Source organism: Apodemus sylvaticus, chromosome X, assembly GCF_947179515.1.
Source record: "Apodemus sylvaticus chromosome X, mApoSyl1.1, whole genome shotgun sequence".
Lineage (NCBI taxonomy): Eukaryota > Metazoa > Chordata > Mammalia > Rodentia > Muridae > Apodemus > Apodemus sylvaticus.
This window is the reverse complement of record NC_067495.1, coordinates 84,645,263-84,659,580: the sequence shown is the minus strand read 5'-3', so window position 1 is coordinate 84,659,580 and position 14,318 is coordinate 84,645,263. Positions and strand designations below refer to the sequence as shown.

At 39.4% G+C, this 14,318-nt stretch overlaps 1 protein-coding gene across 1 annotated transcript; it reads left to right on the top strand.

The window, feature by feature from the left end:
- The first annotated feature begins 5,323 nt into the window (after positions 1-5,323).
- LOC127675811 (claudin-34-like) lies at positions 5,324-5,977 on the top strand. Its single transcript, XM_052171935.1, has one exon. The coding sequence runs from the start codon at positions 5,339-5,341 to the stop codon at positions 5,975-5,977; it is 639 nt and encodes a 212-aa protein (XP_052027895.1). The 5' UTR covers positions 5,324-5,338.
- Positions 5,978-14,318: the final 8,341 nt, after the last annotated feature.

Genomic DNA, 14,318 nt, shown 5'->3' with positions numbered 1-14,318 from the left:
CTTCATTAATCTCTTTATCCCTTTCCTGCATTTGTCTTTCTTCCCTCACACCCCTCACTATCCATACAGTCTGTCTTCTCCATCCTCATCCTCCATCTTTGCCCAACATCTTAGTTTTGCTCTTCCTATCTTTTCCTTTTCAATTCAAATTCTCTTCTTTTAGGTTCACATGATTCTATTATTCTCTCACTCTTACTTCGTATCTCTTTCCTTTTTCATTACTACTCTCATCTCTGTCTCTTTGTCTGGCATCCGATCCTCCACTTCCTATCTCTCCCTTTATCAATTGTCTCTCTCATTATCTCTTAATCTTTCTCCTCCTCTTTCTTTCCTTCCATTCCTGTCTCTCTACATTTACAGCATTCTCTCTCTGACTTTCTCTCTCCATGTGTATCTCCATCTACCCACCTCTTTTATATGACAATATTTCCTGCTCCTCCTCATGTCAGTACTTTTTTGCATTTCTGTCCTTGCTTCACACTACCTCTTCGCTATCCTTCTGTATCATCCCTCTCTCCCACTCGCTCACATCCTCACACTTTCTCTCCTCCTATTTCTCTCTCCCCACTTTCACTCCTTAATCTGTCATCATCTCTCTCCCTCTTTCTTCTCCCCTTTTTCTTTTTCTCTCCTATCTTCATCTGTTACCTCACTTATTCCTTTCCACTCTTCTCTTTCTTCCACTCTACAACTGACTCATCATCTTCTTTTCCTGTCTTCCTCTCAAGCTCTTCCCTGAGAGAAAGAGACAGAAAGACAGAGTGAAAGAGAGAGGGAAGATACAGACTGAAAGAGAATAAGGCATACATAGAATGGGTGAGAGCTAAAGACATGTGGGAAGAGAAAGATATATAGATAGTTAGAGATAAAATAGATTAAATAAGTAGGAGAGCAAGATAGGGGAAAGAGACTTACAGAAGGAAAGAAGTGATCATGAGAAGGAGAGACAATTGGAGAGATGGGGGTCAGTCCATAGGGATATAAAGGGAGAGAGAAAGATGCATAATGAAAAGAAAAAAGATGTTTAAAAGAGAAAGAGAGCAGGAGTATCTTGACCTCCTTTTTGTCTCTCATCTTCTAGCTTACTTACTATGCCTTTTTCTCTGATTCCCATCTCTCTGCTTCCTTCTCTTCTGTATTTATTCCCTATCTCTCTTTTATTTCCTCCTTCCTTCTCTTCCTAACACCCTTTCTGCCTTTTCCCCTGTTCTTCCTCTCTACCTTTTCACATAATACCCCTTTCTCTTCCTACTTTTCTCTCCTATTTACTCATTTTCATCTTGCTCTCTTCTTTCTCCATGTTTTCTCCTCCTACTTTTACTTTTTCATCTTTCTCCTTTCTCATTCAATCATTCTCCTCTATCTTCATACTTTCTCCTTTTCTTTACCCTCTAGTTGCCCTTTCTTCCTCCTCTTGTTTCACCATTTTTGTCTATTTCCGTCTGCCCTCTCTTCTCTCTTATTGTCTCCCTCTCTCTGCCTTTTTCTCTCTTTCCATTTCTGTTTCATTTTCTACCATTTTCTCTTTCTCTCTGTCATTGTCTCCTTCCTCCTCCCCATCTTTAAGTCTACTTCTATTTATCACTCTTTCCCTCCTTTGTTCTATTCCTTCTTCTATCTTCCTATATCTCTTTCATTTTCCTTCTCTGTCTCTCTCCAATTTGTTCTCCCTCAACTTACTCCATTACCATTTGTTTCCTTTTCCCTCATTCCTTTTTCTCTTTCCCTCTTCTTCTATTTTCATTTTCCTTTCCTATGTCTTTCCCTTTCCCTTTCCTATCTTCTCTCTTTTTCTCCCATTTTTTCTTTTCTCCATTCTTTCCCTCATTATTCCCCATTTTGTTCCTCAAGGCACAATGTGTTCCACATAGAGAGGGTAAATAGAGGGAGAGAATAGAGGAGAAATGTGATAGACTGAAACAAGAAAATGAGGAGAATGTGAAAGTGATCCTGGGAGAGAGAGAGCTGAATAGAAAGATAGTTCAAGATAGAGAGCAGAGAGAGAGAGAGAGAGAGAGAGAGAGAGAGAGAGAGAGAGAGAGAGAGAGAGAGAGAGAGAGAGAGAGGAAGAAGGAGGAAAAGGAAGAGAGAGGAGAGAGGAAGGAGAAAAAGAGCGAGTGAGAGAGGGAGAGTTAAAGCAATAGAGACTGAAAGACAGGCAGAGTGAGAGAGGCATATTGAGAAAGAGGTGGTGAGTAAGGGAGAGGAAAGAGAAGAGAGAAGGCAGAAGGGAGAGAAAGGAGAGTGGAGGATGAGGCAAGGAAAGAACAGAGAGAGGGAGGAAGAGGAGAGAGTAGAGAGACAAAGGATAGAGTAGGGAGAGCAAGGTGGAGAAAAGGAAAGGGAAGGGAGAGACATGGGAAGGGGGAGAGGCAGGGGAGAGCTAGGGGAAGAGAGAAAACAGAGAGAAAGGATATGAGGGGGAGGGGGATTGAGAGGGAGGGGGAGAGAGAGGGAGGGAGAGGGAGGGGGAGAGAGAGGGAGGGGAGAGGGGGTGGTGAGGTCACAAAGGACTGGGATGTGGTGATGCAAGAAAGGGCTCAGAGTTTGAAAGTTCAGTAGTGTGGTCAAGAATACAGAGCTAGCAGGGACACCTGGATAGCTCTGTATCCTTCCTGTGGGCTCACTTTCCCCAGATATCAGACATTCCTGCCACGTAACTTGTCACTGGTTAATTTGAAGACATCATTGCTGGTTAGTATATGTCCTAGCCTTCCTTGTTGTATACTATATTTAATGTGGTTAAATTTAAGTATAATTTAATGATGGCTATTATGAACTACTCCATGGCTGTAAGTAGTTCAGATGCTGTGGAACTATCATTATTGTCTATCTTTCCTAAATGAAATGTCCTTATGAAATGTTATGCTCTTGCTGAATCCTTCTCAGCCACCATTCTACTTCATATCTTTCTAGAATTGATCGGTCTTTGATCTGAGACTGACATGGTTCATTTTGCTTAATATCCTCAAGATTCATTCATAAATTCTCACTTGAGAATTTATGATACTCCCAATATTATAAATAAGAAACATACTATGCTTTTTTGAGAAATTAGCCCCTAATTTAACATGCAGTTACAGTTTGTGTATGGTATATTACTGAAAAAGATTCAGGTGTTAAATCATTGGCTTCTCAGATGCTGATATTATTGAGGTTTGGGGGCATTTTTAAGGAGTTGGGTCATAGCTAGAGAAAACAGATACCAGAGGCAGGGCCTATAAAACTTTAAAATCATACCCAATCCTTTCCTTTTTCCATGATTCCTGTCTATTATGAGATAGAATCTCCCTGTCAATCTCACCTTTTGCCATGATAATCTTCCTCTCCACGCACATAGAATCAGTAAAGCCAAGGACTATAGCTGACATCTCTGAAATGGCAATGAACTAAATATTTTCTAATAACTTCTTGTTTGGGGTACTTTTGTCACTTTTTTACATATGTGAAAAACTAACCAACACACACACACACACACACACATTGTATTATTATATTATATATGTTATATATATATATATATATATTAGTATATAATATGCTAATAGAATTGAAACTTTGGACTTTGAATTTTGCATTTGAACCTTTTCTCTGGGCTTGCAAAATTCAGTGTCATCATTTCTTGCCACCTGGCAGTGGCAGTAATTAGTATTTCTATCTCTTTGACTTTGCTTGTCTATTTTGTACAACAATGATTGTATTTCTAAACCATTGTCTCTGCCTGAGTATTTACTGTAACTTACCAATTTAAATAGTAAGGAGATGTTACAAACATTCCTGCTCACTCATTACAGATCCCTTTCCATTTATAGTGTGTGATTATGTAGAGTTCCAAAGGGTAGACATACTTTCACTTGTTCCTTCTGGTCTGCCTCACATAACGTCCATTATACTGGATTCTTGTGATCTTCCTTAACTGCCTATACTTCTTATCCACCTAACTGGACACACGGCCTCAAGAACTTTATTCTTTGGGGATTTTGTCAGAAAAACTGGGTAGAGAATTAAAGTCTTTATATATATATATATAATCTAATGATATGAGTTGAGAACAATGTTAGTTTACTCATGGGAGAAGCAGGAATAATGTTCAGTAAAGGTGATTCCTTGCTTGCAGCTACCCTGATGTACATAGTGAGGTGTTATTTCAAGTAAAAGAAATAAAAACTCCAGCAACAAAGAAAATTCTTTCTTAGAATAAATATGGATATCAAGGCAAGCTTGAGTAACTTAGCAAAATCCCATCTCAAACAATTTCTTTTTAAAAGAAGGGCAGTTTCATGGGAGACAGCTTGTCTAATATGCACAATATTTTAGCTTCAAACTATCATACCAGAAAACAATTGAGCAGAAATATTTAGCCACAGAAGATGATGGTTATTTATATGTTCTCTGCTAGATTTGCTCTGGCCACAGGAAGTGATTTTAGGGATCAGCCTTCAAAATCTCTTATTCTGTAGAGAAATTCATGAAATTACTTCTAGAACTTGCAAGCATCCTTGGTGTACTCCACAAGTAGTATTTGATTTCCTTTACTGTCTCATCTTTCATTCACCTGAACCTACACTTCCAATTCTCTGGGTTTTTAGATCAGTTTCTGTAATTTGAACATTCAATTCATGCTATGTCTCAGGCATATGTTTCATCTACTTTCTACTAAAACTATTTCAAACATACACACTCATATACACACATACACACACACACACACACAGGCACAGGCACACACACACACACACACACACACACGCACACGCACACGCACACGCACACGCACACGCACACACACACACACACACACATGCAATACTTTTAGCCTAAAACAAAAATGAAAAGAAAAAACACTAGTCATCTTAGAATTTATATTTATTGTGTTTTATATTTTTCCAACATATTTAATGATGGGTCAAGAAAAAATACATTAAAAAATACACTGCAATATGTATGTAATGTTTTCTATTCCCTGACAATTTGCTTCCTTTTGAAGATTTCCCTTGTTTCTAAATTGTAAATTTTTATCTTGTTAGTTGTGTGGTGAGTATTCTGGTGAATGGGTTTGTTTTAAGGTAATATATACCAACAAGTAAAGTTTATGTATCAGAATCTGTTAATCTTTGAATATTGTGAAGTTCTCAGCAAATACTGTCACAGGGCCCTTCTATTTTTTTTCTCAAACTATTCTCATAATTGTACATCTTAATGAGAAAGGGCTATGTTTTTAAAACACAAGAATACAATTTCAGTATGGCTAATCTAAAAAGCACTATTGATGACTGAATGTAGGCACCTTCATATGTTCCTGCATTTATTTTTCAGTTTCCACATATTTGATGCCAGCATGGTCTTGTTCAACAAGTCTGCCAATCACCAAATAAGAGGTTTCGCCTTGGCCACCATTGCATGGATAATGTGCAGCACATCTATGGGCCTTCCAGAATGGCGAGTTTGGTATTTGGAGGAACCCATAGTTTCCTCCCCAAGCATGGCTTTTATAGGTATGTGGAGGGCCTGTATCTGCCACCACATTGACAACTCTAGTCACCAGCAAGCTTGCCATCACTACACCTACCGTGATGCCCTTGTTCCTTTGGATATTCGGCTGGCTCAACATCTGCTCCTAGTTGCAAACATTATTGGTCTGGTTGGGACAGTTTGTGCTGTTTTTGCTCTACAGCAGTTGTACACCGAGAGGGTGCAGAAGAATGATGACTACAATCCATTTGTTCTTTCAGCTGTTCTCAACGCTGTTGCTAGCACCTTTATTTTTCTTGCTGTTATGTGTAATTACTTCTCTGTGCCCAGCAAGGAGGGGGTGTGTTTCCTGCCTTCTTTTCAAATGCCACTTTTTCCATATGCTCAAAGAGCAGGACGTGCCATGGGAGTGGCAAGCGTATCTGCCATACTGTTTTTGTTAAGTGCTATCATTTTTATTTCTTATTGTCCTTCAATGGAAAAGGATAGCCTTCCTCTTGTCTGAAAATAAATTTACAGCATGCATAACATTGAAAATTCAAAATACTTGGTGGTTGATTTTGGGATGCACAGAGTGATTTAATTGGAGTTTAATTTACTGACTTAGATTTTCCAAGGATATCAAACCCTGCCCTGAGTAGCTTATGACAAAAAAATGGCAAAATGACATTTATCATTCTTTCCTATTTGGTTTATTACTTTTTTGGTTGAATTGTTTGTCTTAGTTTTTTTGCATTTTGTTTTTGTGTGTTTGTTTGGGTTTTGTTGGTAGTGGTGGTGGTTTTTTTCATTCCAACTTCCAAAATTGTGTAACAGAATCTAAATTTTAAATATGGTTGTTTAAGGTAAATAATCAGTAAACATACTTGTCTTAGAATCATGCTCTCTCACAAAACTATATTCTCTCTCTCACATACACAAACACCATACAAACACACACACACACACACACACACACACACACACAACACCTGCACATACACACACACACAAACACACACCTATAAACACACACACAAACACACATACACACACACACAAACACACACACACACACATATACACACACACACACACCAGAGACAGACACACAATTTATTACAATGATATTATAGGATTCAATCCAGCTAATACAATAATGGTTGTCTACAAACAGAAAGGTCGAGAATCTACTAGTCACTCAGTCAAGAATGTCTGATATTTCAGTTGCTCTTTAGTATATACTAGAACCATGAAGGAGGAGAAGGCTCTAATGTCAGTGAAGTAATGGACTTGTTAGCAAGGTGGGGCAAACAAAGAGAAATAGCTTCCTTCTTCCATGTCCTAATATAGGATTCCAGCAGAAGGGTTTTATTAGATTTGATCTAGATTAAAACTATTCTTTCCATCCTCAGAATCTAGATCACGTTTATGTCTTTTTACAGGTCCAGAAATGTACATAAAGGGTGTGCCCTGGTGTCTCAAAAATGTGGATTTGAATTAGATATTAATACTTCAAATTAAGCAAAATTCTCTCATATGCATGCCCTCAGTTTTGGAGCTTTAGTTCCAGATGTAGTAAAGTTGATAATGAAGAATAGACATCAACATAGTATATGTGTAAATGGGTATCAGAATTCTGTTAACTTCATATCTTGTTCTCTGACTCATACTAAAACGAAAAACAGATCTGCTTTTCATGGCATGATAAAAGTTTTTCTTATTCCATGAACCTTTATAAAATTCATTAATGTTGAAACACTGTTGTAAATAATCCCCCAATATAATTCAATGCTCAACTATTTTGAAGTTTTTGCTCTGCTTATCTCATCTACCTTCAGTCCTCTTAATTCATTTTTCCTTAAACGTTTTAAATTCCAGGCATAATACCCTTTCATCTCAAATTGCAAATGGATATTTCCTTGTTTGACTACAGTATTTCTTTTAAAGCTTAAACATTTTTCATTTAAAATTAAATTCTTAGAAATGTTATTGATCCACAAATTATTCTTTAGTTTTATTTGCATCTAATTTGCTCTGTCTGCCTCTTAGGTATTTCAATCACAACACTTGTACACACACAAACATATTTGTGTAGTATCCCCTTCTGCATCTTAATCATGCAATTTTAATAATTTCGGTTTACAGAACAAATCCAGTTGAGTTCCTGTCAGTTAACTAATTCTGGCTGAGCTCTTTAGAAAAAGCACTTCCTGCTTGCTGTCAGAAGCCTGATATAGCTGTCTCTGGAGAGGCTCTGCCAGAGCCTGACAAGTACAGCAGCACTCACAGCCAACCATTGGACTGAGCATGGGGTCCTAAAGTTAGAGAGAAAGGTCTGAAGTAGTTGAAGAGGTTTGCAACCCCATAGGAAGAACAACAATACAAACCAATCAGACTTCCCAGAGCTCCCAGAGACTAAGCTATGAACCAAAGAGTACACATTACTCTAACTGCATATGTAGCAGAGGATGGCCTTGTTGGGCATCAATGGGAGGAGGAAAGGCCCTTGGCCTTGTGAAGGTTTAATGTCTCAGTGTAGGGGAATGCCAGGGTGGTAAGGCAGGAGAGGGTGGGTGTGTTGGGGAACACACTCATAGAAGCAGGGGGAGGGGGTAGAAGAGGGGTATTCTGTGGCAGGGGGATTGGGAAAGGGGACAACATTTAACATGTAAATAAAATTTCCAATTTAAAAAAAGTGAAAGTGAAAAAAATTCAATCCAATAAATGGTGTCTACAAAGAAAAAAATGCATTTCCTGTGTGGTTCCATGTATTTAGTACTGAATGTTACTATATAGGTGTTTTATAATACATGCGTTTTACTGATATAAAGTTTGATACAATTATTGGCAGATGCTTTAGGAGACAAGAGAATTTCATTTAAGCCTGATGTTTTCCCCAACTGAAAGTTTCATCTCGATGTGGTCCCAGTTTGTGTCAATGGTATATTAGCATTCCACAAGGTCATATTCTGATGTGTTTCTTATTAGCTGAAAAGAATTTAGATAGTTTGAACTTACGTACTATGCCTATTTGCTCACTCTGCATTTTCATGTAGATCAAGAAGGTGAGGTAACTGTTTCATCCTTCCCCTCTAATGATTTTCAATAATTAATAAAAGAAGTAGAAGTTATTGTTTGGGTTTTCTTTTTACCTTTTGGTTTTTGAATATTGAAGCAGTTCTTGATGTTTCATGAGTGGATTTTTGTCTTTTTTTTATGTATGAACGTGATCAAGGTCTTGAAATATATTTGCAGAGAACAGTGGTCATCCCACTGTGTTTCAATCCAAGCCCTTAATAAATGAACAAACAAATGCTAAGGAGTTTTCTGAGTGGATAAAGGCAGTTTTTTCTCCAACGGAGGACCTGGAGTTTGATTTCTAGCAATCACATCATAGCTCACATCTGACTGTAACTACAGTCCTAGGGAATCTGACTGTCTTAGTTAGGGATTTACTGCTATGAATAGTTACAATAACCAATACAAGTCTTATAAAGGATGTTTAATTAGGCCTGGATTACAGGTTCAGAGGTTCAGTCTATTATAATCAAGGCAGAAACATGGCAGCATCCATGCAGAAATTGTACAGGAGGAGCTGAGAGTTCTACATTTTCATCTGAAGGCTACTGGTAGAAGACTAACTTCCATGCAGCTAGGGTGAGGGCCTTAAGGCCATGCCAACAGTGACACACCTACTCCAGCAAGGCCACACATCCTAATAGTGCGATTCCTTGGGCCAAGTGCAAATCAACCGTCACACTGACACCATCTTTGGACCTGAATAGGCACCAGACATGTTGACAGTACACATATTTAGATATAGGCAAAATACTTGTATATATCATATAAAATAAAATCTAAAAGCATATAAAAATGAATTCATTCCAAATATAGATCATGATTTCAAACTCAGTAATGATCAATCTATGAACAGACATGATTTAGCTGTACAATATCTCCTGTCTCAATTTAAGTCTTGTATTAGCTGGTGATACATCCCTAGCATGTATATACAATTCAAACTTGCATCCTGAAAAGGCCTGGGACAAAGGGGAGGGAAGTTGGGCTAGCCTGTCAAGAGGTCTAGTTTCCATGTACAGATGGTTAGGAGATTGAACAGGGGTTTGTAGCATTGGGGGTGGGGAATTGGAGCAATGGGGGTAGTAACTAGAAAGTCCCAGATGCCAGGAAAGCAAGAGTCTCCTAGGACTACACAGTGAGGACATTAGCTGAAATTTCCCACAAGCAGGAGGGAGAACCTATCAAGACCATATCCAGGGATTAGGCATGATCCCTAGGATGAGAGATGGGGCCACCCACTCATCCCCAAATTTTAAAATAGAATTGTAACTGTCTGAATGGAATACAGGGGGGAAAGAGTGGAACAGAGACTGAAGGAATGACTATCTAGAGACTCTCCCACCTGGGGATCCATCACACACACCCACAGACACCAAACCCAAACACTATTGCTGATACTAAGAAGTGCTTGCTGACAGGAGCCTGATACAGTTGTCTCCTGAGAGGCTCTGCCAGATACTGACGAATACAGATATGGATGCTGGAAGCCAACCTTCGAACTGAACACAGGGACCACAGTGGAAGAGTTAGGGGAAAGACTAAAGGAACTGAAAATCCTTATCTGGCATCAATGGGAGGGGAGGCCATTGATCCTGTGAAGGCTTGATTCCCCAGTGTAGAGGAATGCAAGGGTGGTGAGGCGGGAGAGGGTGTATGTGTGTGTGTATGTGTGTGTGTGTGTGTGTGTGTGTCTGTGTGTGTGTCTGTGTGTGTGTGTGTGTGTGTGTGTGTGTGAGAGAGAGAGAGAGAGAGACAGAGAGACAGAGAGACAGAGAGAGAGAGAGCACCCTCATAAAACCAGGGTAAGGAGGATGGGAGAGGGGTTTGGCTGAGCAGAAACCTGGAAAGGTTATAACATTTGAAATGTCAAAAAATATAATGTCCAGTTAAAATATAATGAAAGACCAAAGCCAAACCTCTGCAAATATCACAAGATATGTGTCTTAAAATGAGGTTTCCTAGCCAAGGATCAGCAACCTACAGAGTGGTTTGGAAGGAGCCTTTTAAAAGAAGCCCTTTCTAAATTTAAAAACAAAACACAGAAGTTGGGGTCTCTTCCAAGGGCAGACCATAGTGGTGGTCAAAGAGGAAGGAAAGAAGCTCCAGGCTACACGGGGATGAATGCAACTGATGGAAGTGTGAATGAAAAATCTGTGGAGATGTCCCAGAGCCCACAGTTTCAGGATAAGCCCCATCAGGTTTTCCCAAGCTAGGCATAGCCAGTGGGCCCAATCCTGTCCTATGGGTATTAATGCTCTCATGGTGTGCAGAAATGCAGTCCTAGGGTGGCTGTCCTGGTCAAAATTGAACAGAAGGATGAATAGCCTCTCCCTGTAAACAAAGAAATGGAGATAGGCAGATCTAAGTAAATTCAAGACCAGCAGAGTCTGCACAATAAAATCAGGGCAAGAGATATGGCCACTTGTACACAACAGTCTCAAATACAAAATGACATATTTTTTCTTTTTTTTTAAATTTTTTTATTCGATATAATTTATTTACATTTCAAATGATTTCCCCTTTTCTAGCCCCCCACTCCCCGAAAGTCCCGGAAGCCCTCTTCTCTTCCCCTGTCCTCCCACCCACCCCTTCCCACTTCCCCGTTCTGGTTTTGTCGAATACTGCTTCACTGAGTCTTTCCAGAACCAGGGGCCACTCCTCCTTTCTTCTTGTATCTCATTTGATGTGTGGATTATGTTTTGGGTATTCCAGGTTTCTAGGTTAATAACCACTTATTAGTGAGTGCATACCATGATTCACCTTTTGAGTCTGGGTTACCTCACTTAGTATGATGTTCTCTAGCTCCATCCATTTGCCTAAGAATTTCATGAATTCATTGTTTCTAATGGCTGAATAGTACTCCATTGTGTAGATATACCACATTTTTTGTATCCACTCTTCTGGTGAGGGATACATGGGCTCTTTCCAGCTTCTGGCAATTATAAATAGGGCTGCTATGAACATAGTAGAGCATGTATCCTTATTACATGCTGGAGAATCCTCTGGGTATATGCCCAGGAGTGGTAGAGCAGGATCTTCTGGAAGTGAGGTGCCCAGTTTTCTGAAGAACCGCTAGATTGATTTCCAGAGTGGTTGTACCAATTTGTAACACTACCAGCAGTGGAGGAGTATTCCTCTTTCTCCACATCCTCGCCAACACCTGCAGTCTCCTGAATTTTTAATCTTAGCCATTCTGACTGGTGTAAGGTGAAATCTCAGGGTTGTTTTGATTTGCATTTCCCTAATGACTAATGAAGTTGAGCATTTTGTAAGATGCTTCTCCGCCATCCAAAGTTCTTCAGGTGAGAATCCTTTGTTTAACTCTGTACCCCATTTTTAAATAGGGTTGTTTGGTTTTCTGGAGTTTCACTTCTTGAGTTCTTTATATATATTGGATATTACCCCTCTATCTGATGTAGGATTGGTGAAGATATTTTCCCAATTTGTTGGTTGCCGATTTGTACTTTTGATGGTGTCCTTTGCCTTAAAGAAACTTTGTAATTTTATGAGTTCCCATTTGTCAATTCTTTTTTTTTTTAATGAGATTAAGCATTTATTCAAAGCTGCTTTGTCTTAGAAGGTGCAGAGCTAGGACTTAATGTGTACTTGTTTGACTTCAAAGCAGCCAAGGCTTTTTGGCACTGTGCTATTCTTTTTTTTTTTTTCTTTCTTTTTTTTTTATTCGATATAATTTATTTACATTTCAAATGATTTCCCCTTTTCTAGACCCCCCACTCCCCGAAAGTCCCGTAAGCTCCCTTCTCTTCCCCTGTCCTCCCACCCACCCCTTCCCACTTCCCCGTTCTGGTTTTGCCGAATACTGTTTCACTGAGTCTTTCCAGAACCAGGGGCCACTCCTCCTTTCTTCTTGTATCTCATTTGATGTGTGGATTATGTTTTGGGTATTCCAGTTTTCTAGGTTAATAACCACTTATTAGTGAGTGCATACCATGATTCACCTTTTGAGTCTGGGTTACCTCACTTAGTATGATGTTCTCTAGCTCCATCCATTTGCCTAAGAATTTCATGAATTCATTGTTTCTAACGGCTGAATAGTACTCCATTGTGTAGATTACCACATTTTTTGCATCCACTCTTCTCTTGAGGGATACCTGGGTTCTTTCCAGCACCTGGCAATTATAAATAGGGCTGCTATGAACAAAGTAGAGCATGTATCCTTATTACATAGTGGGGAATCCTCTGGATATATGACCAGGAGTGGTATAGCAGAATCTTCTGGAAGTGAGGTGCCCAGTTTTCAGAGGAACCGCCAGACTGATTTCCAGAGTGGTTGTACCAATTTGCAACCCCACCAGCAGTGGAGGAGTGTTCCTCTTTCTCCACACCCTCTCCAACACCTGCTGTCTCCTGAATTTTTAATCTTAGCCATTCTGACTGGTGTAAGATGAAATCTTAGGGTTGTTTTGATTTGCATTTCCCTAATGACTAATGAAGTTGAGCATTTTTTAAGATGCTTCTACGCCATCCGAAGTTCTTCAGGTGAGAATTCTTTGTTTAACTCTGTACCCCATTTTTTAATAGGGTTGTTTGGTTTTCTGGAGTCTAACTTCTTGAGTTCTTTATATATATTGGGTATTAGCCCTCTATCTGATGTAGGATTGGTGAAGATCTTTTCCCAATTTGTTGGTTGCCGATCTGTCCTCTTGATGGTGTCCTTTGCCTTACAGAAACGCTGTAACCTTATGAGGTCCCATTTGTCAATACTTGCTCTTAGAGCATACACTATTGGTGTTCTGTTCAGAGACTTTCTCCCTGTACCGATGTCCTCAAGGGTCTTCCCCAGTTTCTTTTCTATTAGCTTCAGAGTGTCTGGCTTTATGTGGAGGTCCTTGATCCATTTGGATTTGAGCTTAGTACAAGGAGACAAGGATGGATCAATTCGCATTCTTCTGCATGCTGACCTCCAGTTGAACCAGCACCATTTGTTGAAAAGGCTATCTTTTTTCCATTGGAAGTTTTAAGCCTCTTTGTCGAGGATCAAATGGCCATTGGTGTGTGGGTTCATTTCTGGGTCTTCAATCCTGTTCCATTGATCCTCCTGCCTGTCACTGTACCAATACCATGCAGATTTTAACACTATTGCTCTGTAGTATTGCTTGAGGTCAGGGATACTGATTCCCCCAGATTTTCTTTTGTTGCTGAGAATAGTTTTAGCTATCCTGGGTTTTTTGTTGTTCCCGATGAATTTGATAATTGCTCTTTTTAACTCTGTGATGAATTGAGTTGGGATTTTGATGGGTATTGCATTGAATCTGTATATTGCTTTAGGCAAAATGGCCATTTTAACTATATTGATTCTACCGATCCATGAGCATGGGAGGTTTTCCCATTTTTTGAGGTTTTCTTCCATTTCCTTCTTCAGAGTCTTGAAGTTCTTGTCATACAGATCTTTCACATGTTTGGTAAGAGTCACCGCAAGATACTTTATACTGTTTGTGGCTATTGTGAAGGGGGTCATTTCCCTAATTTCTTTCTCAGCCTGCTTATCCTTTGAGTATAGGAAGGCCACTGATTTGCTTGAGTTGATTTTATAACCTGCCACTTTGCTGAAGTTGTTTATCAGCTGTAGGATCTCTCTAGTGGAGTTTTTTGGGTCACTTAGGTAGACTATCATGTCATCTGCAAATAATGATAGTTTGACTTCTTCCTTTCCAATTTGTATCCCTTTGACCTCCTTATGTTGTCAAAATGCCCGAGCTAGTACCTCAAGTACAATATTGAAAAGATAAGGAGAAAGGGGGCAGCCTTGTCTGGTCCCTGAT